The sequence below is a fragment of the Delphinapterus leucas genome, chromosome 20 (assembly GCF_059928025.1).
Source record: "Delphinapterus leucas isolate spDelLeu-1000000601 "Yukka" chromosome 20, BTC_Dleu_Yukka2, whole genome shotgun sequence".
Classification (NCBI taxonomy): Eukaryota; Metazoa; Chordata; class Mammalia; order Artiodactyla; family Monodontidae; genus Delphinapterus; species Delphinapterus leucas.
This window is the reverse complement of record NC_143148.1, coordinates 21,108,158-21,135,355: the sequence shown is the minus strand read 5'-3', so window position 1 is coordinate 21,135,355 and position 27,198 is coordinate 21,108,158. Positions and strand designations below refer to the sequence as shown.

The following is a 27,198-nucleotide window of genomic DNA, read 5'->3' as shown; positions in this document are numbered from 1 at the left end:
CGTCCTAGCCCGAGCCCGAGCCGGATCCGAGCCCGAGCTGCCGCCACAGCCGCCTCTCCGCGCCCGCGCTCCCGTCGCCGCCGCGCCCCCTGCGGGAGATGGAACAGAGGAACCGGCTCGGTGCCCCCGGATACCTGCCGCCGTTGTTGCTGCACGCCCTGCTGCTCTTCGTGGCCGACGGTGAGCGCGGGAACTTTGCTGCCGCTGGGGGCTCGGGGGTCCTTGCCGGGGCCGCCACAGCCAGCCTGCCTTTGTCGCCGAGGAGGAGGAGAAAGAGAAGGGGAAGGCTTCACAGTCTCCAGCAATCCCGGTGTGCAGCCCGGGCCCGGCGGGGTAGGGGGTGGAGAGAGGCAAAGGGTCGCCGCATCGCTGGCGCCCGCGCCCGGGTCGTTCGGAGCCGGACCGGGGCTCCAACTGCGGACAGGCTGCTTGCGGGGTGCCGGGAGCTGGCGCGCCCCAGCCTGGCTCTGATAGTGCGGCCAGGCGCGGGGAAGAAGCGTAAGCCGCCCCTGCTGCCCCTCGCGATCTGGAGGGAAGCAGCCTGCAGCTGTAGCCGGTCTCCCCTGCGGCCCGGCAGCTGCTCGACCGAACTTTGCCAGCGCCTGGGCCACACGAGTAGCTGGGGGGTGGGAAGCACACGGCCAAGCGAGCCGGGGACCGACCGTCTCGCCTGGGGTTGCCCCAGGCCTCCGCCCCACAGCTGGTCACGCCTCTCTCTTCCCCCGCCCCCAGCTACATTTACTGAAGTCCCCAAAGATGTGACAGTACGGGAGGGAGACGACATCGAAATGCCCTGCGCGTTCCGGGCTAGCGGAGCCACCTCGTATTCGCTGGAGATTCAGTGGTGGTACCTCAAGGAGCCGCCCCGGGAGCTGCTGCACGAGCTGGCGCTTAGCGTGCCCGGCGCCCGGAGCAAGGTAACCGGCCGCCCACGCGGCGCCCGTGCTCACCCGGCTCGTGTCGGGCGGCTGGGGTAACCCGGGCGAGGAAGGCAGGGCGCCGCCCTGTGGTGTAACCCATTTCCTACCCTCCCCATGCCCACAGCACCTTCAACAGCAGCATTTGTTACCCCCAGATCCTGTTAATTCACTTCCTTCGCCGGAAACCTCCCCGAACTCCACGCCTAGCCCCTAAGAAGCCGCACCTCATCCAGTTCGCCTGCTCTTGCTGGCTGCGGGCCCAGAGGCTGATGGGTGCTGGGTGTTGAAAGAAGACCCCTTGCTGGGGCCGGGCTTTCCCTGCCCTCTGCCACTTTGAGGTCCCCAGGGCACGGGGCCAAGGAGTTAAGCTCCTCTGGGCTGCGTTCCAGAGGCCGGCAGAGCACGGCGTACAGATTACCTCCAGCCCCCGCAGGATCAGAGGGACTTCCCCCACTGCCCATCTGCCTCTTAAACCACAGTCTCTAGCACTGGCGTTCTCTCATTCTCTCTCTCTCTCTCTCTCTCTCTCTCTCTCTCACACACACACACACACACACACACACACACACACACACCACCTACCTACCCTCTACCCAGAGTCCCACCCTTAGTTACTGCTCACGTCTCCCACTGGGTCCTGTCCAGATACACCAGCCCCTCCATCCAAGGGGTTTAGAGAAACACGGCAGGGAATGAGGATGCTCCTCCAGAGGGAAATTGGCCTTTCTTCCCACCGGGTGGCAATCCAGCCTCCCCTCTTTGGCAGGCAGGTGTGCTAGGGCAGCCCCTCCTTGGCCGGGCGCCATGCTAGCTGCAAGCCCTGCTTCCTTCAGGGTAAAACTCCTGAAAATCCTGATGTCCTTCGTGCCCTCAGCTGTGGCTACCTCCCGAGCGGTTTCGAGTCCCAGCCCGCCTGCGGAGGATCCTCTTGCAGGAGGCTCATCTGAGTTCCCTGAGCCTGAAGGCCGCCAGCCTAATATCTCTCTCTCCCTCTTTGCATTTTAGGTAACAAATAAGGACGCAACTAAAATCAGCGTAAGTGTTGAGCCCAGCGCGGGCCGCGGGAGACCCCTTCTGGCCGCTTTGCGCCCCGCAGCTTCCTCCCTTTTAGAAAGGCTCAGCGGACGTGCGGTGTAGGGCCCTGCTCGCAGCCTTGCATTGTCGGCTGCTTGGCGTGTCTGGGCGCCTTCTGTCACCGGTAGCGGATAGGGTTCTCTTTCGTGTAAATCAAGGGTCCCAGGCCTGAATCTCCTTCCTCCTCTGTACAGTCCCTGTAAAATTCTCCTTCAGTCTCCTTGCCCTAGCTGCGACCGGTGCTTAGGCTTGTGGCCCCCACTCGTGCCCTGCACACACCCGGCGCTCCGCTGCAGCCCTCTCCTCCGCCTGGGTTGCGGGTCGCGGTGCCGGGGTGTTGTGGGCTGGCTTGGGGAGTTGTGGTAGGGGGAGGAGTCTTGCCAGTGTTGGGGAGGAGACGTGCCCAAGCTTTCCCAGCTGGAGCGTGGAAGTATCAGGGCCTGGAGACGACCAGGTCTTATGCTCGGTTCAGAGATGACGGTTCTCTGGGAGCTCGGTGAGGGCTACAAAGCTGTTGCTCCCTGGCGTCTCCACCAGGCGGCAGGGAGATGAGCTTTGTCCGGAGCTTCATGCTGCCGCGGAGAGGCAAGTTCATAAGTAGCAGGGACTGAGCGGGTCTGGGAGCAGCCTCTGCACCACCTGCCTCCTTGGGAGGGCGGAGGGTTAGCTGAGAAGGGCTGGAGCCGGGAGCAGGTATATATGCGCACTCTGAGGGCAAGGCGGCTTTCCTACGGACACCACCCCGGTCCACCGGATTCTAGAATTAAGGAACGTTAGTACGAGTAGATGTGGAGGACCTGACGTAAGGCCATACCTCACAGTGGATGCGGGGCCGAGCCTGAGGTTTCTCCAAGGTGCCAGAGGGAGGAAGAAGGGGTGGGTTCTGCGGCTCTGAAGGGAAAGCTATGGGAAGACGCGAAGGTAGGTTTGTATGAGCAGTGGGGGCAACCTGAGGCACTCCTTTAAGATATGGGGCAGCTGGAGACTCGATGCAATGGGCAGGGCCACCCAGGGTCCACTCAGAGTTGGGAGCTCCATACCACTGGGGAGCCACGGGGGTGAAGGAAACCTGAATCGTGATGATGGGCAGAGCCGGGTCTGAGAAGTGTTGGGGTGCTGTGGCCTGGGAGCGCCCTGCGGGGCTGGGCACAGCTGCACTACGCTGGCCAGGAGCGCGGAATACGGGCCTGCCCATCCCGGCCTCTGACCCCAGCCCCCGCTCTCTTGCAGACCGTGCGCGTCCAGGGCAATGACATCTCGCACCGGCTGCGGCTGTCGGCCGTGCGGCGTCAGGACGAGGGCGTCTACGAGTGCCGCGTGTCGGACTACGGCGACGACGACACGCAGGAACACAAGGCCCAGGCGCTGCTGCGCGTGCTCTCACGCTTCGCGCCGCCCAACATGCAGGCCGCCGAAGCCGTGTCCCACATTCAGAGCAGCGGCCCGCGTCGCCACGGTCCCGCCAGCGCCGCCAATGCCAACAACGTCGGCGCCGCGGGCCGGGCCACCTCGGAGCCCGGCCATGGCGACAAAAGCCCGCCTCCCGGGAGCCCTACCGCCGCCCCGGGTCCCGGAGTCCCCGAGGCCGCCGCCAACTCCGCGGCCCACGCAGCCGCCACCACTGTCGCGGCCGCGACCGCTGCTTCGTCAGCGTCGCCGCCACCCCGTGAGGCGGTCTTTCTGCGCCAGAGGCACGGCTCGGGTAAGGGTGGCGCCGAGAGGGCGCGCTCGCGCGGGGGTGGCTCTCGCCGGAGGGGTGGTCCAGCTCGGGTAGTTTGCGGATGCAGAGTCTTTGGTGGTTCATCTGGGTGCGCCTGGGAGCGTTTTCCGCAGCCTCGCTTCTGTGCTCTTCCTGCTGTTTTCCTGCCTTCACTGTTGGCCGCTTGGAGCATTCGGGACGTGTGTTTATGAGTGTGCGCGCTGCCCAGCCAGCGACTTCCCGCTACACACGGGCTGGAGGAGGGGAGCCCTCCTTGCGTTGGGAGAACTGAACCCTGCGGGCTGCCCTCCGACGGCAGTGGGCCTGCTTTTCTCCTGGAACCCTTAGCGCCTAAAGGGTGGGCACCAGCACTCAGTCTAGAGTGAGAGGAGGTGGTTACAACTCAGGTCTGGTAAGTCTGGCTGGTGCCTGACTGGACTGAACAGACATACTTTGTTCAAGCCAACAAGGGCGGCCTGGCTGTGTAGGCTCTGCTCTCCTTGGCTACCTCCAGGCTGGTCCTAGACACAAGCTTTGCTATAACTCACCACTCCAGTCTGCTTTAGGCCCTCGTGGTGGGGGGTTGGGGGTGAGGATGGAGCCCTACTATTGTTAGAAGCGCACCCAGAGGTTAAGGCCTGCTCTCCTAGGGAGCTGAGAGGGTTGGGGGAAGGGGAAGGGAGTGATGTTGAGAAGGGAGTCAGAGAACAGGGAGTAAGGACAATGGACTGACTGCAGAGCAGGCAGGTCTGGAGGAGGCGGGGCTGCTTAGCAGTGGTGGGGTTTTATGGAGGGTGGAAGGGCCTACTGCCCAATGTGCCCTTCCTCCCAAGGCATCCCCCACTCCCAACTCAAAGATGGGGCCTCAGAAGTGAGCTCAGCCCCAGTGCTCACTCTCTGTGTCTGACTTTAGGCTCATCACTCCCTCTCAGTCTTGTTTGATGCATAGTCCCATAGAGAGCATCTCTACTGTCCTTGCATCACTGGGAGGCTGGGCTCTGGGACAGTCGTATATAAACCTACTGGGGGGCGGGGAGCACACTGTCATGCCCTACTTTCATGGTCCTTAAAGTACAGACCACCTGCCACCAGCATCAGCACTTTATAAGGATGCAGGCTCCTGGGCTCTTCTGCTGAATCCGAGGAGACAGGCATCCTAGCCTCCCTCCCTGGCTGATTCTTAAGCCTTCAAGCAGTTCAGACCCTGCCAGTTGTCTTCCACATCAGTTCAGTTGTTTCTCACGAAGTTATACTCCCTGTGGGAGCTTCTCCATGTGGCTCAGACTGCTGGCTACATCTGGAGGCCTCGTCCCCCTTAGGCTCCACAAGACCTTCCCCCAGACTGTGGGGGAAGGTGGGTCCGCTGGGAACCTGTGGAGGTCCTCTCCCCAAACTCCCCCACCTGTCTTGGAGCTTTCCCCCATATTAGTTTAAGATAATACCAGTTGCTGTGCAAAACCTCAAAATGCCAGAGGCTTAACACAATTCAAATGTATTATTTCTGGTTTACATCACTGGGGGGGGGGGAGGAGTGGCTCTGTTCCATGCAGTCATTCAGGGACTCAGGCTGACAGAAATTCTACCATCTTTAAGAGGTGGCTTCCAAGCTCACTCTGGGCATCAACATACAGCCCACAAACAAGGGAAAAGAGAATGGAAGCAGCTCTTCTCAACCCAGTTCCCTGAGCAAACCAAGCCCTAGGGCTCTAAGGCACACATTACATGTGATGAATTGACTTCTTTCTTATGCATTTAGAATGGATCTAGTTATCTGTCATTCTTGTAAGATTGAGAAAATGGCCACTCAGATCATTTTGGTAGGGCTTAATTCTCTCAGAGAAAAGCTGATATGGAGAATGACAAAGGAAGTTTTTAAAGGCCAGGCCTGGTAAATGTTAATTCCACCCTCATCCATTGGCCAGAACTCAGTCAGATTGTTCAACAGATGCAAGGCAGGCTAGAAAATGTCCTCAGCTTGGCAACTGTTATCCAGCCTCATCTATTCAGGGTGGAAGAGGAGCCTGAATCATGGGGCACGTAGCCATCTCTGACTAGCACACAGTACGTATACTGGAAAAGTGCTTACTCACTTGCAGGGTGACTGGCTTAGTTGATGAAGAAAACACCCTTCTGCCCCATCCCCTTGGGCACTAGCAAGTAAACGTGTGTGTCTTGAGCTGGAATATTCCTCTGGGATATCCCATAGACCATGAGTAGAGCGGCAAAGCAGAGGATTTGGAAGGCCAGAAGCCCAGATATGCATTGTGCCTCCTTCATTTACTGGCTGTGTGACTTTAGGCAAGTGGCTTACCATCTCTGAAAGTACTTCTTTCAGAAATACTTTAGTAATCCCTGACCTCAGAGGGAACTCAGAATGGAAATTGCTGTATAAGGCTCATTGTTATCACCAAGGTCATTATCTGCTCTGGCCAAAGAGGAGAGGTTGCGGGAGATGAAGCTGAGTGGCTGGTGGTTGGCAAGCTGTGGAGGGCCTTGAATGCTGAGTGGAGCAACAGGGATCATTAAAGCCTTTGGTCAAGGAAGCGCTATGTGAAAAGAGATCATTCCTGCTTGCATCTCCCTTGCCCCCTGGCCAGAGCCTGACCCCCTGAGGCTAACCAAGGCTGACCTGACTATGCCTGCCATGGCTGGTCAGATGTCCAGTCTCTGGGCTCGACAACAAGGAGGCTCCACGGTAACTCATCGCTATAGCAGGAACCCAACCATGGAAGGTGGCATGGACAGTGCCCTTCTTTCTGGAAGGTCCTCAGGTTAGCCCAGTTCTGATGGCACTTGCCAGCCACAGGACAGCATATTAATGCCCACATGGATAAGGGCAGCAGCCCAGGCAGGCGACCCCTCTGCCCTCCCTGGAGTGGGAAGGAGTGTTCATTTCCCTCCAGAAAGCACAGCCAGCTGGGCTCCCACCAGGGCTGACAGGGCAGCGCAACTAGGATAGGGGTATGGTGGCCCCTAAGGTCTCTGTTGCCCCAAAACCACTGCTAGCTCCTGAACAGGCCAGTAACCATGCAGACATATCTCAGAAAGAACCCCAAATTTCTCTCCATCTCCAGTTTGGAAGGCCAGTAAGGTGGGGCCTTCAGCTGGAAGACCAAAAGGCTTGTAACCTCCACTCTCCAGGTGAGCTCTTGGGAGAATCATTGTGCTGTGGGCCTCTCTGTGTCCCACTCTGGGCATGGAGAAGTGGATTAGAGGACTTCTAATCCACAAACATACCTGAATGGCTTGATCCCAAGGAGGGACCCATACCATCTTAAGTGCCCCATCTCGCCTCACCACTCAAGGCTGCCAAGCCTGTGGGCTGTGGACGGAATGAAGACTGCAGACTGTGTTATGAGTCACAGCATTAGTAACCTTTCTATAGGGCTGTGTTGTCGAGCAGCGCTTGGGCCTCCCGAGCCTCCCTGGGATGCAGCAGCCCAGCCAATCACTCAGAGCCACCACCAGCGTGAGTCAGAAAGGGAGTTCGAGGCGGTGACCTCAGTCTTGCTCCCCCCCCCGCTGTCCCCACCCTCCTCACCCCACTCTCAGTTCTTGGCAGCTTAGAGGGGAGGGGACGAGGAAGGACTATTGCCCCTTGGTTACCAGGCAAGGGTGTTTGCAGAGTATAGCAGTGAGGATGCTGGCAAAGCAGATGGCACACTCAAGCAGAGTCATGGAGGAGAGGCAGTGAGAGTATTTTTTAAAGGCATGAACAAGGTTAGGACAGCTAAGGATGAGAACTGGTCCCCAGGGCTAGTAGCACTGAGAGCCACTGGCCTAAAAGGGCCTGAAAGGGGCAAGGGGAGGGAGCAATTAGCAGAACCCAGAGAGGTTAGCTGGACGGAGAGGCCTCCCTTGAAAGAGCTGAGGCCTTGGGAGAGGGACACAGCCGACCCACAGTAGACCAGCAAGAACCTCACTCTTCTCCTGCCCTCCAGTTCCCTGTCAGGGCCTCCCATTGGCCAAACCTTCCTGGGCACGGAGGGTAAGGGTACCAGGTGATGCAGGCTATACAAGCCAGCTTGCAGGGGCTCAAAGCAGAGTGGAGAAAGCCGACGGGTGGATCTGGAGGGACAAAGGGAATAACCCAGCTCTCAAGGGAGGAAGATGAATTCTGCCCCACCCCAACTCCAAGACAAACCCAGAACTGAGTTTCTAATTAAAGAGGTCACATAAGGCCTGGGTTGAGCGGATACACTAGCTGTTTCAGATTGGCAACCTCAGAGTTGGTCCCAGCCCACCTCCCCAGACAGTCACCTGTTAAGCAATTGCTCCTGGGAGAAAGTCAGAAGCCCCAGACAACACTGTGTTGCTGTGTTTTTTAAGCAAGCCTCTTTACGAATGCTAGGAAAGGGATGAGGGTACTTACTCAGAACTTCATACTTTAGCTACTGCACAGCCAGGCCAGAAAAGCCTTCCTATGCTCCATACATGCCCAATGTAGCCAAATACATATTTGCACTAAAAGTTTATGTGCAAAACTCATTCATTTCACATCTCATTTGTCAAAAGACATTTTGATATTTGTGCTTAAAAATAACATGGGCTAGATTAACACAGCAGAGCCAGCACAGGAGATTGGGCTCCTTCTTAGCCATGTTCATAAATCTGACTCCTAATTAATCTGAACACTGAAAATATTTCATGAACACTTTGTTGCTGCCTGCCATTTCCAGAAAAAAAAAAAGAAGAAAGAAAAGAAAGAAAACAAAACGGTATCTTCCAGATAAACCCTTCTAGCTGGAAAGTTGCCACAGTGAAGCCAAGTGTGGCCTTAATAGAATACAGTTTGCAACTGAAATGGCTTGTATGTTGGCAAGAGGTTCCCCTCTGCAGGGACCTGGGGATCAGCTCTGTGGCGTGTGAACCTATACTTAGCCTTGGGGCTCCGGCTTCAAGAAGAGCCACCATGGCCCCTACAGAGAACCAGCTGGATGTGGCAAACTGCTGCCTGGTGCCCACACAGAGAACTGGCTCTCAATATTTCAATTAGTAATGAGAGAAAGACAACCAAGGCCATAGGTGTGACGGCTTCGGCTTTAGAGAAACTGTTACTGCTGGGAGCCATCAAGAGGAGCATCCTTGGTGTGGCCATGGCAACCGTAAACCGTGACCGAAGGGGACTGTGGATGAGGTGAAGGCACTTACTCTCGACCCATGCCCCTGGTGGATGACAAAGCTGGCGGAAACAATGCCAGCGTGACCAGGGAGAATCTCCTTGCAGTGGGGAGGGTCTCCAACTAGGCCAGAAAGCCAGGCAGCAGTCACCTGGTCTTCCCATCTCCCTAGGCCCACAAGGACCTGAAAACCATCACCTTAAATAAACAATCCACTTTTCCCTCAAGCTCTGATGTGACACAAGGATCATAATTAAAGAGAAAATAAATCTGGCAAAAATTGTCCCAGAGAAGAGAAAGTGAGGCTCTCTGAGCATCCTGAAAGAGAAAATTAAAGGATTTCATAAAGGAAATGGCTGAGCCTCACAGCTGACAGGAGGCACCCACATCAGTGGCAAACGTGTGTGATTATCAACTACATGGCGTCCTCTCCCTCGTCAGCCAGTCCCATGGTTGCCATGAGCAGGAACCAGTGATGGCAGTCACAGACTCAGCTCAGAGCATCAAGGGCACCCATGGAACTCCAGGACAAAGCTGTCTGTGTTAGTGGAAGTCCCGAGGGAGGATAGCCCCAATCCAGCTGAGGCAATCAGAGGAGGCCTCCTGTAGGCAGTGTGTGATTTCAGGCTTGAAAGAGGCTCCTGGGGCTTTGTCCTGCTTAGGTCAGTCCTGGGGAAGTTTCTGGAGGCCTCTCTTTTCCTCCCCACTCTGTGCCCCATGGATTGAGAAAGTCACACCAAATGGAAGGGCCTTTGTCCATCACCGAGCAGTTAGTCGGCTCACTGTGTGGCTGTTCTCTCAGCATCAGGGAGACCCCAAATTAAGGATGAAACAGCTGCACTAAGGATTGTAATAATGATAAATAATACTTGCCTTTCACTGAGTACTTAGTGTATGCCACACACACATCTCACTGATGTCCCCCCTTTCTGCAGTTCCCCATGACTCTTTCTGCCCCACTTCATCCAACAGTCCCCTCCCCAGAGCCCAGACCCTTTCTTCAGCCAGGGTGGCAGCCCCCTGGGAAGGGCGGAGAGCCAGGCTTTCTAAGTGTCACTGGGAGCCGAACCCACCAAGAAGCTTCTCATTAAATATGCCAGGCACACATTTTAAAAGCTCTGAATATTAAGGATTCCCCAAGCATCCATGGGAATAAATGAGGTCGAGAGCTTTTGTAATATGATATTGATTACTTCTGCCCCATGTGGACAGAGGCAAGGGCTTGGCTGTGGGCTAAACCTCTAAGCTTTATGGCAGATGCCGACTTGGTTTTAAGACACCTTTGCGGCACAAGAAAAAAAAAAGCATCATCTTTTCTATTCCCCCATGCTTTGCTGACTGTTACTAGGCATCTCTTGGAAACTCCAAAGCAGTGAGAAGCTTCGTTTTGTCTTATGTAAGGGCTGCAGGAGAGTTTAAGATTACAAGCAAACAGGCCCAGCACCTGCAACTGCTGATCCCTACCTTTTCCTTATGAAGGATGACAAACCTCCTCCCCTGGGATGTAGCTTCTGGGGGAAGCAGCCTGCTTGTTGGTGGTTTTGGTGTTCTCAGGGAAGGTGTGCTATAAATACAACATGGATTACCCACTTCGGCCTCCTCTGGGTTAGGGTTTAGCTGCCATTGAACAGAGAGCCGTGCAAGGGGTGCTGAGCGGCAGCGAGGGCGTGAGGCCAGCCGGGACCTCACTCGGGCCCCCTCTCACGCCACCCCCTCCATGAGACAGCCCTTGAGGGGCAGGCCTTGTGAAGCCTTGTCCCTGCATCTGCAATCCTGGGTGAGGCTATTTCTGGAAAGTACTGGTTGTTCCATTCCATCCTTACCACCCCCCAGGCTGAAATATCAAAGCTACTCTGGACTGGCTTCTGGTCTTTGTGGTTCAAGGAGAGTGTTTTGGGGGGCCCCACCGTTCACCCACTCAACCACGCCCTCAGGCTCTGCTCCGTCCATCTCAGAAGTGACCACCCTTCCAGAGGGCTACTCATGTGTGAAGGCCAGCTGTGAACAGGGCACCTCCCGAGTGCACCCAGCTGGACACCCAGCACTGTTAAGGGGGGAGACCATGGTCAGTCAGGGCCTAGACAAGATCTCTTAAAGGAGCTGCCCATTATGGTGGAAAAAACAAAACAAACCTGAGAGAGGCTGACAACAGTTCAGGAGAAAGTGTTACCACTTTTCCAACCACTTAATTCTTCCTCTGCATTTCACACATTCAGCTAGCTGTTCAGCTAGCTGGCTAGTAGGCAAGCCAGGGTTTGAATGCCAACCAATCTCCCTATTTCTGGGACTTACAGAGCTCCAGCCACCCAGAAGTCACAGTACATGCCTCATTCTCTCACCCTTCGTAAGTACTATGCTTCTCATTTTCCACATGAGTCCAGCTGCTTGCATTCGAATCCCGATCCAACGCTTCCTGCCTCCCACACGTCTGTTACCTGGATGGCACCAGTGACCCATGCCAGAAGGCGAGGGGCGGGATCAGAGGAGATAATCCACAGAAAGAGTGGAGCTTAGCACAGGGCCTGGCACCCAGAAAATGCTCAGTAGATGCTGATTCTTATTATCAGCGTTATTCGTGGGAATGGCACTGACTGGCCAGGGTCGTTTCATGAGGCCTAGGGGCTCCGATCTTGAGACTTCGCTCTGAGACGTGTCTCCCTCCATGCACTGTGCATGTCGTGGGGCTAAAGGAGAGGAGCTGATGGAGCTTCAGAACAGAAAATGCCCTCAGATTGCCAGTGGCTCAGTGAGATGCTATTTTTGTCCTTTCTCCCTCTGTGCCGTTTGGAGGGGGGAGGAAAGGAAATGGGGCTGATGCCACGTCCTCATCCTTGTGTGGTGGTGGCTATTTTGCATGAGTCAGGAGCTCCTTGGTGAGCAAGGACAGGTTCACTATGGTTCCTCGTGTCCCACCTGCACATTGCACCATCACATCTGTGCACCTGGACCCCTAGTGACGGTCAGGCAGCCAAAGAGCCTCCAGGGCCGGCCTAAGTGGAGGGGAGGTGCCCAGTGTCCTCACTGGGACTCTTAGCACACACGAGATGGAGCCACTTGTGTGGGGAGTCCGGCTGCCCCGCAGGGATGGGCGTGTCAAGTGATGGGGCTCGGGCCACTGTTGCAGGCTCAAGCCTGCACTGTCTTCCACCACGTGCTCTTGCATTTTGTCTTTCATATCCATACCTGCCTGGATCCCTTCGCTGTGGCTCACTGAGCCTGATGACTGCCAGTAAAGGTGCTGCTTGGCACCCAGGGACCAATGGGGAGAGGGTAGGATGAAGAGCGGGCTGCATGCAGAACTAGGAGGCCAGGACCCCTTCAGGCCCCACATGAGCCTCCCTCCCACGCAGCACTGCAGGCTCATCAGGAAGGAGGTCTGCCTGCCTTTAACGGATGGATATAGCCAAAGATCCAGAGCCCCTCCCTCTGCTGCCACACCCCCACCCCCACCCCACCCCACCGCCGCCTTCGGCTCTCCTCAGGAAGGTCTTGGTTTTCTTTAAGCCAGGAAAGCCCAGCTGCAAGGTCAGTCCCCTTACAATGACTCTTACTACAATTGATTATCACACAAATGCCGCTTAGCCCAGAGAAAAGATCCTTAATAAACCCCCGGGGAGATGGAGCTGACATAGTTCCAAGGCTCATTCTGAGCTGGGGTAGGGGTTCCTAGCTAACTATATCTGGTCTGGCTAGGGCCAAGGGGTGGGGGCTGCCCAGGGCGTCAGATAGACCCCACCTCTGCCTCAGGGAGGAGCTGATGGCCCAGCAGTGGTGGCCAGACTGAGCAGCAGGCACTCTGAGAATGAACTCAGGGCTCAGCTGGGACACAAAAGGGGCTCAGAAAAGGTGCAGCCAGGGTGGGTTGGTAGTGGGGGATCACTCCACAGAGGGAGGAAGTCTTCCTGACCCTGCAGCCCAAGGGGTCTCATTCATCCTGAGCACTCAGAAGGGCCCCACTGCTCTCTTAGGCCCCCAACGTTTCCCTCCTGTCCTGGAGTCAGGGCCTGACTGAGCACCCCATCCAGACTGATGCCCTGGGAAGGCAGGCCCAATTCTTTCTCATGTCTGTATCCCTACCACCCCACATGCACATTCACTGGGCCTGGCACTGGTTTGTTCAATCATTCATTTACTCATTCATTCAGAAAATGTCCATTGAGCATCTTATGTGTAAGAAATATGCTAGGCACTGAGAACACAATGTGAATAAGACCAACAATGTCCTGGGAGTCAGAAGAGGGAGAGACAGACATTGATCAAACAGTCACATAGCAAGTAAAAATTTGCAGCTGTTGCTGGCACTCTAAATGAGGGACCCATGGGCTATGGGAACTAAGAATAGGGGGATGTGACCCAGTCAGGAAAGGGTCCCTGAGGGAATCACACTTAAGCCGTAATCTGGGAGATGATTAAGAGTTGGCTTGAGAAAGAGAGAGAGTAGGGCCTTCCAGGAAGCGGGGACAGCATGTGCAAAGATCCTGTGGCAAGGCCTGACAAAGAGTTACTATGACTAAGGCAGAGAGAGCAAGAAGGGGTGCAGGGGGAAATTAAAGTCAAGAGTAGTTCAGGGATCAAACCCCATAGAGATGGAGGCTTTGGCTTTTGGCAATGGATGGGGAGCAAGTGGCTGGCAGGGCATGATGCTTTTTGAAATGACACCCTAGCTGCAGTTGTGGAGAATGGAGAGGTAGGAGCAGAGTGGATGTGGGGAAACCACTTTAGAGCCAGTGATCCAGCCAAGAGATGGCAGGGCTTGGACTAAACGTTTGGATGGATGAGTGATGGGATGGATGAATGGGTAGCAAAATAAGAATCTGATGAGTGAGTGAAGGGAAGGATGTGTGACTGGATGACTGAGGTTGGGGGTGGGTGGGAGGAAGGATGAATGGACATGTGGATGGATGGAAGGAATGTGTGGGAAAAGGGTGTAACTGGGTGGATGGATGGGTAAATGGGGGATAGAAAGAAGGATGAGTGGATATGTGCATGAAACACGGATGGGAAGTTGAGTGCATGCGGCATGCAAGATGGGCCTTGCAGGAGGAGTGGGGCTGGGGCTGCAGACGTGCCTAGGGTTCACATTCCCCACACCTGCACTCTGCACACTCAGTCCACGTCCTCCAGGAAGGGGAGGCCACAAGGAGAAAGGTCCCAGGTGGTGACATGGCACAGACTGGCTAGGCCCAGAATTTCATGCCAGGTCATGCTTCTGCCTGCTGTCCCAGGCCACAGAAAGGACGGGCAGAGCAAGGGGACACAGCCAGTCTCCAGCCTGCCCCAGGTCCCCGAATCCCTCAATCTTCAGAAGGTACCTCTGTCACACGCTGTTGAGGGGCAGGAGCAGGGGACCCCTCCTTCTGCTGGACACCGGGCACTCTGGTGGATGTAGCCTGGCCAAGACTTGATGATTATTGCCCATATAAAAGTTAATATAGATATATTTTTTCAAGCATTTAAAAAAATCAGATCTCCAGGTGGGCAGATGAATAACTGTAGTCACGTTAAAGACTAATGTAACCAAAAATACACAAGGCAATAATTCACAATGCATTCTATTCTACAGAGTCATATTTTAATGTGTGACATATCCTGGGCAGCTCCTCTGTGCTAATTTTTTTTTTTTTTTTTGCGGTACACGGGCCTCTCACTGTTGTGGCCTCTCCCATTGCGGAGCACAGGCTCCGGACCCGCAGGCTCAGCGGCCATGGCTCATGGGCCCAGCCGCTCCGCGGCACGTGGGATCCTCCCGGACCAGGGCACGAACCCGTGTCCCCTGCATCGGCAGGCGGACTCTCAGCCACTGTGCCACCAGGGAAGCCCACATGTTATAGAATTTTCAGAGCACTATCCCTGGGTAATTAAAATGTGTTAACCTTTTCAGTTAAATTGTGTTTCTGAAGAAAAGTCCTCAGTGTGAAACAGAAAGAAATATCCAGGTGTCACCCAGGTGGAATCTAGAGGAAGGAACTGCTGTTGTGTGGCCTCAGGGACCTGCAGCCCTTCTCCCCTAGCCTTGAGCTTCCAGTCTGTCATTCCTGCTTTTTCTTGGCCAGGCCCAGCTCCACTGAGTGGGACAAGGGAGACTGAGGCCTGGACCCACACAGAGAGAAGCCTGCACTGAGCAGGCATTAACTGAGTGTTCACTGTTTGCCTGACCTGGGGAATTTGGGGCACACTCTGCCTCAAGGGACATAAAGGCTATGGAGGGGACAAGTGGGATTTAAACAGGGCTGCAATGCTCCAAAGAGGGGAAGGGACCACTCACTTGAAGCCCTGACAGGTCTCCCTTTCCCCATCTGTGTAATGGGCACACCAGCACTCCAGCATCTACAAGTCCATGAGTTTTAGGTCTGGAAGTGGCCCTGGAGAGTCTCTAATGAGTGGTTCCCAAACTTTGTTCCTTGGAACCCTGGGCCCCCAGCCCTACCTCCAGCTTCAACCAGAGCAGTTCTGCCTCTAATTTTTTTTGGGGGGGGGGATTGTGTGGGTTTTTTTCCACACCACCCGGCATGTGGGATCTTAATTCCTCAGCCAGGGATCGAGCCCATACCCCCTGCACTGGAAGCACAGAGTCTTAATCACTGGACCGCCAGGGAAGTTCCCCCTCTAATGGTTTTAAATATTGGGGTTCCACGCAGCATTTAGCTTGAAAAAGGAGTTCCACTGCTTTAAAAGATTTTAAACCAACTGATTTAGACCAAATATTTATATATATATATATATATATACATGCAAATATATAAATATATAAATTATACAAAATATACAAATACATTTTTATATTTTTATGTATATAAATTTTTTTTTCCTAAGGGAAAAATTTGAAGCGGTTTATAAAGCTGCACGTGGCATAATAGAACAAAAATTATTTAATGAAGAAATTGGAATACAGGGAAAATGGTGAAATTCATTTGAGAAAAGTTAGACAAAGAGATGTGTGTACACAGTCTTGGGCAGTTGAAAGGTCAGATAGCGATGGGCCTCCAGCCCCAGCATGTATTTGAAGATACAGCTTGTGTTTAAGATGACAAACATGAAGCATATGGCTGATGCCTGGCGCACATCATGCCTGCTTAGACTGCTGGAGGCGTCTAAGAAAGACTCCCATTCATTCGTTCAACAAATACTTTGTGAGCACTGCAGGTGTGGGCAGGGTGCTAGGTGATGATGGGTTTACCCACTGGCAGAGGAGACAGGGGAGACAAGTCCCGGCAGGATTGAAGCTGCTTCCTTGAATTTGCAATTCAAAATGATAATTCACCACAGGACTTGGCAAAAAGAGGACTCTACCCCTGTCTTTAGATTTACAGTCTAAAGACAGGTAAACCGCAGTGGCTGCCCAAACACAGCCCAGCATAAATGTGACTTGCTCCGGAGCCCATGGGACAAAGGGAGCCTCCAGCAGGGCCAAGGAGGATGTGGTGTCTGAGGGAGCCCCATGGAGGGGAGGGGCAGGTGGTGAATGAGAGGACAGGGGGTAAGCAGTGTGGAAGGATGCTGGACCCGGAAGGGAGAAGTAAGGGTGCAGGGGGGCTGAGGAGGGGCCCAGTGAGGAATTAGGCCTTCAGCCTAGATGAAACCTCTAGGGGTATGGCGGGGCGGGGGTATGATGTGTACTTTGCATTTTAAAAGGGCACTCTGGCCTCTGGCTAGGAAGTTGCCTGGCTAGTTGGGTTAGTGGCTGTGGAGAGCCCAGTCAGGAGTACTGCATGGCCAACCTGAGCGCTGATGTGGTAAGAGGGAGGGTTAAAGGACCAGGGCAGGGGTGGGCTTGGGGCAATGTGGGTCGGGGGTGAGAAGCTGACAGATTAAGAGCTGTCTTGGAGGTCACCTTGTGGGTGTCTCTGGGCTGAGCTGCAGAGGATGGGTGGGTTCTGGGCAGGAGGGAACAGGAAAGGGCTGTCAGCACCAACAAAGACCTGGGGGGGCAGGAAAGTGAGGGCACTTGTGGTCTCTGTGCAGCAGCCCAGTTTGCCTGGAGCTTGGGGCACCTGAGGCAAGTGTGGAGGCAGGTGAGGCAGACCTTTCCCCGAGGGTAGGGTCAGGAAGGTGTCCTGGACTTGATTCGAAAATACCAGTGAGTAAACTAGAGATAACTCCTCTACTGCCTACCAGCTGTGCAACCTTAGGCAAGTCACTTTACCTCTCTGTCTCACCTGTGGAAGGGCATAGTGGTTCCTACCTCCCCAAGCCTCCTGAGAGGGTTAAAGGAAAGAATTCTCTCAGCACCAAGAACCAAGGACCACAGGCCTATTTGCATCCCGCAGCCTCAAAGTTTAAAGAATATGAATGGGCAAGTGGGAGATCCTCCCCTGAAGACGAGGCTCAGAACTGAGAGAGACCCCCCCACCATCCCTGCCTGGGAAGTACCCTGATACTGTGGTCAGGGCTGCCCCTGGCCCTGCAGACACCAGCCGCCTAACCGTAGGGAAAGGCCTGTTAACCATTTTCATTAAGTGGCACCATTAAAAGATCATCTGGGGCAAGACTTCATTTCAAAGGAATTAAGAAGCTGGAAAGGAGCTAGCAACAAAGTTGACCACATTAAAAAGCCATTATAAATGTTAAAATACAAAAAAAAAAAAAAATCTCATTCCCATGCTCTCTCCCTTAGAAGCAGCCTGGAGCTGTGGTCTAGCCGAGGCACTGTGGGAAGAAGAGTTCTGGCTCTTCACCCCTGAGAGTTGGTGTGTGTGGTGGTTAGGTGTGTGGACAGAAGCCAGATTGTCTGGGTTCATGTCCCAGATCTGCCATTGATTTTAGTGTGGCCTTGGTAGGGCTGCTAGATTTAGCAAATAAAAATATAGGACACCCGGTTAAATTTGAATTTCAGATAAACAGTCAATAGCGTTTTAGTATAAATATGTCCCATGCAATATTTGGGATCAATATATACTTAAATTATCAGTTGTTTATCTGAAATTCAAATTTAACTGGGCATCCTGTACTTTATCTATCAACCCTAGGCTTTGGGCAAGTCAGTTTACCTCTCTGGATCTCAGTTTTCCCATCTGTAAAATAGGGATAAAATAGTAATTCCTGCAGTGAAGAGAATGGGATTTCAAGTAACGTGCTTGCCACGGTGCCTGGCCCCAGCAGGAGCTAGCCAGGTTTGCTATCATTATCCTGAAAGTGCTTGGCTTGGTCTACTTGAGCCCCGGATGTGGGTGGGGCTGCTTGCTGGGGGCAGAGGAGGGGAGGAGGCCTGGGGCCAGCCCTCTGGCACCTGCGGTTCCACCATGGCTGGAGAGGTAGGACATGTGAGGAAGCCATTTATGGGGCTGGGGGAGAAGGGGACATGGGCAAGGGCCACATGAACACAGACATTCATTTGTGCCAAGCCCTCTGTGTCTGGGTGCTCAGAAAGGGCTGCCTGGAGGAGGCGCACTTGTTCCAGGTTTGAGGTACAGGTCAGACCCAGACAGAGAAAAAGGAGGACTCAGTGGTTCTGCAGGGTCAGCCTGGAGTGCACTCGAGGTGCTGGCAGGGAACAGTGGATCGGAGCGCAGGACTGGTGGCAGAGGAGCAGTGGGGGTGAGGTTGCTGGGGAGGATTACGAAGCAGCCCCAGCAGTGGCACTGACATGGTAGCACTTTCTCCTGAGGGCAGAGAGAACCCATTGAAGATTTGCCCCTTAGGGATAGTTATCCAGGTGCGTCAGAAGGTGGGAGATAGGCACGGGGTGGCAGTTGAGGCAGGAAAACACTTTAAGAGGTCACTGCTGCACTGGGGCCATGGCAGGGGAGAGGGCACAGTGAGGCGTGGCTAAAATAGGCGCGACCCCTGTGTCTGCCCCCTTTCAGCCTGGGAGCACTCAGGCTCCTCCCACTGCCTAGACAAGGAGGCTGCCCTGCGGGCATCACTCCCAGTAGACATGCTGTCACCCACCAGGAGGACAGCTTGTTCTCAAACCCAGGAGCCAGCTGCCTAAGGCTGGGGTAGGACAGGCCAGCAGAGCAGGGTCAACACAGGACTGAGGGACCCACATCTCATCCCTTCTCTTGCATCTCCACATCCCACACTTCCAATTTCCTTTAAAACCCAAGGCCATTTGTTGCTCCTAGTTTTTGCCCTAGTTACCAGCGCACATTAATCTTATGGCAGAAATTAATTCTGTCCAATTCCATTAGTGCTTGATTATTCCTTGCTGACTCCCTTTGAATAAATATCCATGAAGAGGCTTAAATTAAAACATCAACAACGGAAGTAGCCTCTTGCAAGGTGGCATCTTCCCACCCAGCTGCAGCTGGGCCGCCTGGCCTAACCAGCACAGCGTGCAGGAGAGGGCAGAGAGCCAGAGTAGGGTGGGTGCAGGTGGCCATCAGGAAGCCAGGAATGTCAGGGCAAGGAGGGCTAGCTCCCCATCATCACACAGTGGTGTAGGTTTGAAGTCGGCTTGAAAGCCAGGCCCCCTGGATCCCACACCAGAGCTGGCTCCGAGGTTGCAAACTCAGTCAGCCACAAAGGGCCAAGTGTGGGGGATGGAGGTGAGTGAGGCGGGTTGGGAAGGGAGGCCTGACCGCACAGGGGGCCAGGGAGGTAACTGGCAGCCTCCCTGTGCACAGCTGAGGGTCAGGAGAGAGCAGTGAGAAGGAGATTCCTGCAGAGAAGACAGCTGCTGGTCGTGTAGCTTGGTGACTAAGCAGGCCCAGAGCTGCTGTGTCTTGGGCCTTTCCAGTAGACATTCGGATCTGTGCTTTTAGGTAGAAGTCTCCACATTTTACATGTTGGATTATAATTTACAATTTTTAGAGCTCTGTGTGCACCAAGTCAGACCCTTCTGCAGTCCAGATTGAATCGTCAAGTGGCGACTTGGTGCCTTTCTGTTGCCCCTGGGCTCTGTGACCTTATGCATCTCCCCTGCAGATAACGGCATGGTGCTTAACCATAGCCAAGATGACTCCTAAGAGCGCTCTCTGTTCTACTCCACAAGCCCCTGCAAAGCACAGAGAGACTCCTTGTACCCTGGCCCCAGGAAGCTCCAAGGGGAGCCTTCCTCTTTGGCTGGGCTTGGCCACCACCACACTCACAGCGTGGGTCCAGGATGGAGCTGGGTCAGGGCTGGGGGTGCAGGGCCAGTGATGGGAACAAGGTGTAAGAGCTGGTCTGTTCCCAGCTGCCCCAGGCAGACAAACCGTGGTTTCCATGATAAGTGGATGTCCAAGTTCAGCCCATAAAGGCCAGCCAAGCTCAGACTGTTGCCACTTGGGAGGTGTCCATCTTCTCTCATTCTCAGATGGCAGCAAAGGGGGAAAGGAATAGAATCCAACATCCACGCTGAAAGAACCTCATCCAGGGCACTCCACTTGGTTTTCTAACTTTTTTAGCCAAAAAGCACTTATTCAAAAGACATGTCATGACAGCACAAAATGCTGAATGGACATAAGTGGGCTTGCTCTTCTTGACACAGAGGAGGGATCTGTCCTCCAGACCCTCATCATAGTCCTGATGTTAGGATATCCATGCTTACCGGTGGAGTGGCTTTGTCCACTGAGTCTGGACTAGTTCTCTTCTGGCTACTCAACATGGGAATATTCTAGTGCAGCGCTGGAGGGGGCAAGGGCAAACCCACAGAGTGAACCTCCAAATTTGCTTAGGTCATAAGAGCAGAATCAGCCTGTTAGCCATTCCTGCATGTGGAACCAGACCTCAGATGTATCTTAGTTTTACTTACTCTTCTCAAACCTGAAATAAATTTTTAGTTTTTAAGCTATAGCCAAAACAAACAAAACAAAAAAATACAGCCTTTGGGCAATACCAGACTCTGAGGGGCACTGTTTGCAAACTCCTGACCCAGATTGGCCCCTCGGCTGCAGCTCCCAGGCCTGCAGTGGGGAAGCGGAGAGGCTGCAGCTCTCTCCTATCCACAGCCTGCATGACAGGCGCTGCAGACCACAGCCGGGACAGAAGTTACCCTTGAGACCAAGAGAACCATCCGTGATTCTAGAAGCGTGGGCTGGGCAGGTGGAGGGAGGGCAGTGTCTGTCCTGGCTAGCCATCCTCACTGGTCAGCTGGGGAGCAGCCCACCATGATTCTGATGCCTGCAGAGTGCGAGTGGTCCCCTCAGTGCCCCCAGGCCTGTAGGAGTCCAGGCCAGAGTGGGTGTGTCCAGCTACCACCTCTGCATCCCCCCAGGAACCAGACTCACAGCCTTGGCCTCCAGACAATGTGGGCAAAGTGAGGATCCCTGAGGGTGGCTGGAGCCAAGCCTCCTTCACTTTCATCACTAGGTGATAAGTGGCCCCAGAGGTTCCCTGTTGTTTTCTAACATGGTCTTTGGAGTTTTGCCATTGCTGGGTAAATAGAGAAGCAGGATTTTCCAGTGGAAGCTGCTTGGACTGGCGCCTTTGCTGTGCCCATGGGTCTGGGTGAGCCCACATTTTTGGGAGCTCCTTTTAAATGGCTCTGGCGTGAGTCTTATCCCACTCACCATCCACATGATAAAAGTTAATATTCACAGAGCAGCTTTGATTTCTTTAAGAATGATTAACAACATGGTGATATTTGTTTCATATAAAGAGTGAATCAGCTACTACTCCATCAGATGCTTCCCTCACCTCTCAAGCGGCCTGATTTTCCAGCTTAACCGTGACATAAGCAAGCTTCTGTGTGTTGTAGAGCTGTCCCCGGTACGCCTTAGGAAAGGGGGAAATAGATTGTTAGCAACCAGTCATCACAGCAGCCTCCACGTCCTCGGGAACACCAGGAACACAGACCTCTCCGTGCCGCATGATAAAAGAGGCCAAGACAGGAGGTCCTGCCTCAACTGAGGCGCCAAAGGCACCCTCCTGGCCCCTGCCCTGGAGGGTCGAGGTGAGCCCTGACAGCAGTGGGCAGTCCTAGCTTGCTCCAGGAAACAGTGAGAACAGGGACTAGGGCAGCAGGTGCTGAGAGGTCTGGGGGAACAGCCAGATACTAGGCAATTGTCAGTGGCCCTCCAAGTGGATAGTATGTGGGGAGGGGGACAGTGGGCTGCCAGACTCCTGCATTCTAACCCATTCTGATGTGAAGACCCCTCTTCCGCCAGGAGCAGCCTGGAAGCCAGTCTTCCTTGGTCTGCCCTGGCTCATTTGGGTATCCGATGGGTGATGTAGCAAGAGGTTCCAAAACCTGAGTCCTCCTTTGCCCTGAGGTCCAGGCATGTCGGTCCATCTTGAAAACAAATGCTTGGGGAGATAGTTTCCCCTGCTTATTCTATCTCGGAAAATGTTTCTCTTAAAAGGAGGACAGGGCTTCCCTGGTGGCGCAGTGGTTGAGAGTCCGCCTGCCGATGCAGGGGACACGGGTTCGTGCCCCGGTCTGGGAAGATCCCACATGCCACGGAGTGGCTGGGCCCGTGAGCCATGGCCGCTGAGCCTGCGCGTCCGGAGCCTGTGCTCCACAACGGGAGAAGCCACAACAGTGAGAGGCCCGCGTACCACAAAAAAAAAAAAAAAAATGGAGGACAACCCTCAAAACTGGTTCTTCTCCAACACTTTTCAGAAAAGGAACTGTGTGGCCCGTTTCATTGACATTTTATTCACTTCCAGACTGTTTGAGGCCCTTTTGTTTACATGATTGTATCTATCAATGAGCTTTTGTTGTGTAACACAAGACCTAAAACTTGGTGGCTTTGGTGTGACACCACAGTCATCTGTTTACGTCATGATTCTGCGGGTCAGCTGGATGTTTCTCCTGCTGGTGTCTGTCAGGCTCATTCATGCACCTGTGGTCATCTGCCCTTTCATTTGGGGGCTGGTTGGTCTAGAGGGACCTCTGCTAGGGTATCTCCTAGCTCTTATCCTGCAGCAAGCCAGCCCAGTCTTCTTCACATGGCAGTGGGTGCCAAGAGCCACAGAGAAAGGGCAAGCCTCAGTGCACTTTTCAAGCCTTTGCTTGTTTCACATTTGATACTATTCATTGGCCAAAGCAAGTCCTGTGGCCAGCCCCAGCGTGAGTGTGCGAGGGCACTATCATAGAGTGTGGACGCTGGGGGCAAGTAGATGAGGGAGGATGGGGCATTTGTAGCCATTTTTGAAGTCTGCCACTACGATCTTGCTAATCTGGACCCCAACCTGGTGAGACATGCTCTGCACATACTCGTTTCATGGAGCCATGCATATGCACATCCCCATTTTATGGAGTGTGCCACAGGACCCAGAGAGGTGAAGGGTGTTGCCCAGGTCACACAGCAACCTGGCCTGGAAGCTGTCCTGGTGCCAGCCCACTGCCCCATACCACCTCCCTTAGTCCCCTGTATGGTGATGCTGGGTCAGAGAGAGGATGAAGTACCACCCAGGAGCCAAACCTAGCTACCCCCACCCCCAGACATCCACCAGCAGAGACACTGAAGACCCTGGTGTCCACCCTCCCCAGATATTGGCCTCTGGGAGCCACCAGTCCCATCCTCCAAGCCCCAGCTGCTCCCGCCTTGGCCCAGCACAGTTGCAGGCTGGTTGTTTCAATCCAGGGTCTTTTAAAAGTCTCGTGCAATTTTTAAAAATGTTAAATGTGAGTAGGTGAGACTGTAATAGTGGGAAAGACAAGTCAACAGTATTTGGAGGCAAATTAAAATTTCTCCTCCCTTTTCCTGTGCCCACGGTTCTGCAGTGTTCACCTTGCCTGGCTCGCAGCCCATTTGCCATGCCTCCTGCCCCTAAGCGCCTTGAGGATCTGGAGTTCTATTGCACACATACATCTGCTTTTAAATGCCTCACGTGCTTGTTTCTGTCTCGACTGCACGGGCCTGAGTGTCAGGGTTTGCAGGAGCAAAAAGATCGGCACCAGGAGATGTGGAAGCCAGTGGGCCGGGTCTGGCCACATGAGCCCTGTGTGCCCAGGAGCCAGTGCTCTGCTGGCTACCTCCCTGTTTCCATGCATCCGAGCCTCGGTGAATCCACCCAGGCATCTGGCCATCCATCAACTAGTCCGTCACTGCATCCACCCTCATCCTTCCCAGAGACACGTGGCAATGAAGAACAGCAAAAGAAGACCCAAGTCTTTGGAGTGACCACACCGTGGTCCTCCCCAGTGACAGATGGCAACAGGCAGGATGTCAACTCGGGCCAAGCTGCACGGAGGGCCAGGAGTGACGACTGTGTGAAAAATGAATACCCTAAGGGAAGGTTAGCACGTTTGGATTCTCCAGTCCTTGTGCTTCTCAGTGGGGGCTCAGAACTATGTGCAGAAATGATTGACCTTGGATAAGACAGGCACCGCGGATGGCCTATGCCCTCTTTTATTTCAGATCTTCAAACACAACCCTTGTTTTTTGAAAATGAACAGATGGAATCCTGGCATCTCAAGCCAGAATGGTCCTGGATCATTTGTCCAACCCCCTCCTTGTACAGAGGGGAGACTGGGGCCCAGGACACAAGAATGATTTGGGATTGAGGGAAACACCTTGGATAGAAAAGACAAATGGCTCTTCCACCTGGAAAGGGGAGGAAGTTGTGGGTTCAGGCCCAGCCTTGTCAGGGAAGCCACAAATCTGGCCAACCTGGCAGCAGCTCCTGCAGGTGGCTAAGTGGAAGTGGCCACAACCTCTGTACCATCTGCTTGGCACAGGGAAGGGCCTCCTGTGTCTCTCCTCCCAGGTACGGAGCTCCAGCCCAGTTGGCTAGGTGGGGTGAAGGGAGGAGAGGCCTCCATATGTTGCAGGTGAGTAGGGTGGGGCTGGAAACTGCTTCCACGGATGCAGCCCGATTCTATGCAAGTTAGTAGTGATGTCCCCAGGGTTTGGGCAGTACCTGGGGCGTGCACGGTGCTTCTACATTGGCTCCTCTCGGTAACCCTGGAGGGAGCATCCCACTCCCAGGTGAGAAGCCTGGAGTTCATGGGTACGCTTTCGCCCAGTTACACAGGAGGCCTTCCAACCAGATGAAGACCTTATGACAGACAGATGGGGAGCTGAGCAGGCAGCCCAGGTGAGGAGGATGAAGACCCGGTGTTACTGTCCCAGGAGTGGGCCAGAGGCTTGGGTTGGAGGCCACACTGAAGGAGCAGATGGGAGTGACCTCCCAACAGGACAGTGCTTGGGTCACTCCTGGGGGGCCCTGGCCCACCCACCTCCAAAGCCAGTGATTGCTGAGCACCCCACTGTGACCCCAAGGGCTGGACTGACAGTTTGTGGAAAGGACTCATGCACAGACATCAGGATGCCTCAAGCGGGATGTTTGTGAATGCAAAACTGTGCAGTTCAGGCAGGAGTTGGAGGGGCTGGAGTTGTGTGCACGGAGCCTCTCTGGAGGAGTGGGGAGCCGGGCCTTAAACACTGAGGCCACTTTGCAGCGTAGTCTTGTGGGTGGGGGTGGAGAGGGAGCATATTGTCTTCCTATTCAACTAAAATAATGTTTGGATTTTGGATCTACTATCTAGCGCACGCCCTTCAGGCAGGGGCACCCCTGTGTCTGACCACGGTGAGCTCCTGTGCGGTCGGTAAATAGGAAGCGAGCGCAGAGCAGCTGCGTGCCAGCTGAGTACCAGCTGGGTGCTGACATCAAGAGCCCAGCCTGGGGAGGGCTCATCCTCCCCCGTCTGTGCATAGGCCGCTGGGTTCTGGTGAATCAGGTGTTAACCTTGTCCCTCTCTCGTCCCCTGCAGGCACCGGCCCTAACTACGCCGCAGACCCACTCCTGTCCCTGCTCCTGTTAGCTGTACATAAGTTCCTCCGCCTGCTGGTGGGCCCCTGACAGACTCGCCGTCCTGCGCTCCTGCGTGGGCCCGCGTGGCTGCCCAGTCCCTGGGTGAGGACTGCGTCGCCAGACAGACGCAGACAGACTCAGAGAAGCATGACCAAGTCCACGTGGAAAATAAATAAATCATATTTTTGGGGAAGTTACACAAATGTAGACCACCTAAAATAATGCATCTAGTTTCCAAATAAGATGGAGTTTGGACCATGCAGTATGCATGGGATCAATGATTTCTCTATTTTAATGTATTTTTCTTTTCTAAACTTTCCCTCCAAGTCTTCATTTTGCACGAACTGTTGAGCAGTTATCTTTAGGATACTATGTAAAAATGTTGGGTTAAAGCCTTTCTGACAAAGCAAAATATTTTTAGTAGATTATTGTGTTTAGGAAATTTTTAATTTACTTTTTCCTTTGGGGGCTTTTCTCTTTTTTTTATTAAAGTAAATTATTTCTTTTGAGACATTTTAATTAAAAAAAGATACATCTTATCATAATTAAAATTCACTGTCAATAATATTTATTTTTAAATAAAGATTGGAAACAAGGTCAGACACTTGTTTATAAACTGTATTGTATAATGCTGAATAACAGTTGAATAAAAAACAACTTTGAAATAACCTTTCTACAGACATGTATGAATGTTAAGCCTTGGTGCCCAAAGCAGCCCGAATGCTGAATGCCATGACCTCATGGTCTCTGATGCCAGCTGCACCCTCGGCTGGCTGTGGCCCAGCCTGGAGGACAGCTCAGGGCACCCGGCCAAGGCCACACTGAGTAGACCGGAGTGCTTGCCCAGCCTCTGCTCGGCACAGGGAACCTCATGGAACCAGGAGTGAAAGGCACCCCCGGCCTGGGTCCTGAAGGAAAGGAGTTCCTGTCCTGGGAAGAGGTGTGATATAGATCAAGAACCATTCTTTTCCCTTTTGGCTTAACTCTTTGTGCAAATGCATTTGCCCAGTTAGAGATTATGCACCCAGGTGTGATTACCGTTGTGGGACTCACTGCTAGTTTGAGGAGAGAATCTGGGGAGAAGGTGGGGCATTCCACACTCTTTCTTCATGCATCCAGAGATTGCTTTGAGCCTCTGAAATGTGTGTGTTTGGGGCAGGTTACACATGTCTTAAAGAAATAGACAGGCCCTGGGGGCTGTTATTCGTCATTCCATGACAAGATCACATTAAAGCACCAGATCCCATGGATTCGTTTAAAACCTAGCCAGTTTTTAGACAAATGTGCTTGTCACTGATGTTGCTCACCAAACATCTCTATCTCTTCACTGGCTGGCACGTGATTAGGACTGTGCTTCTTGGTATCCTGCGTGGGATACCAAGAAGGTGGGGCCGTGTCACCAGCTCTGGCCAACGAGTTGTGAACAGAAGGGGCATGCATGATTTCCAGTCCCAGACATTGGTTTGCTAATGCAAGAAGCATTCTTTTACCCTGATAGGATGACTGGCAACTTTCAAGACAGTGAATGCTCTGCCAGCCAAGGTCCCAAGTTTCTATGATGGGCAGAGCCTCCTCTGCTGGCCAGCACTGGAAATGCAGCACGATGAGGTATCAACCTTGGCTGTTTCAAGCCACTGAGCTTTGGAGTTGTTTGTTATTGCAGCATAATCCAGCCTATCCCTACTGATTTAGCAAGGTACTGCCATATTTATTTGAGAGGAAAGAGAAAATAAAAGTGAGTTTGGACAATCCCACATGTGCA

General features: G+C 53.7%; 1 protein-coding gene and 2 pseudogenes across 1 annotated transcript; 1 reads left to right on the top strand and 2 right to left on the bottom strand.

Moving 5' to 3' along the window:
* VSTM2B (V-set and transmembrane domain containing 2B) lies at positions 1 to 26,049 on the top strand. Its single transcript, XM_030761277.2, has 4 exons — positions 1 to 917; positions 1,926 to 1,955; positions 3,225 to 3,696; positions 25,396 to 26,049. Exons 1-4 carry the CDS (start codon positions 99 to 101, stop codon positions 25,482 to 25,484), a joined length of 1,410 nt encoding a protein of 469 aa, XP_030617137.1. The 5' UTR covers positions 1 to 98; the 3' UTR covers positions 25,485 to 26,049.
* Positions 3,937 to 10,763, bottom strand: LOC149744626 (uncharacterized; annotated as a pseudogene).
* Positions 16,125 to 20,340, bottom strand: LOC149744625 (uncharacterized; annotated as a pseudogene).
* Positions 26,050 to 27,198: the final 1,149 nt, after the last annotated feature.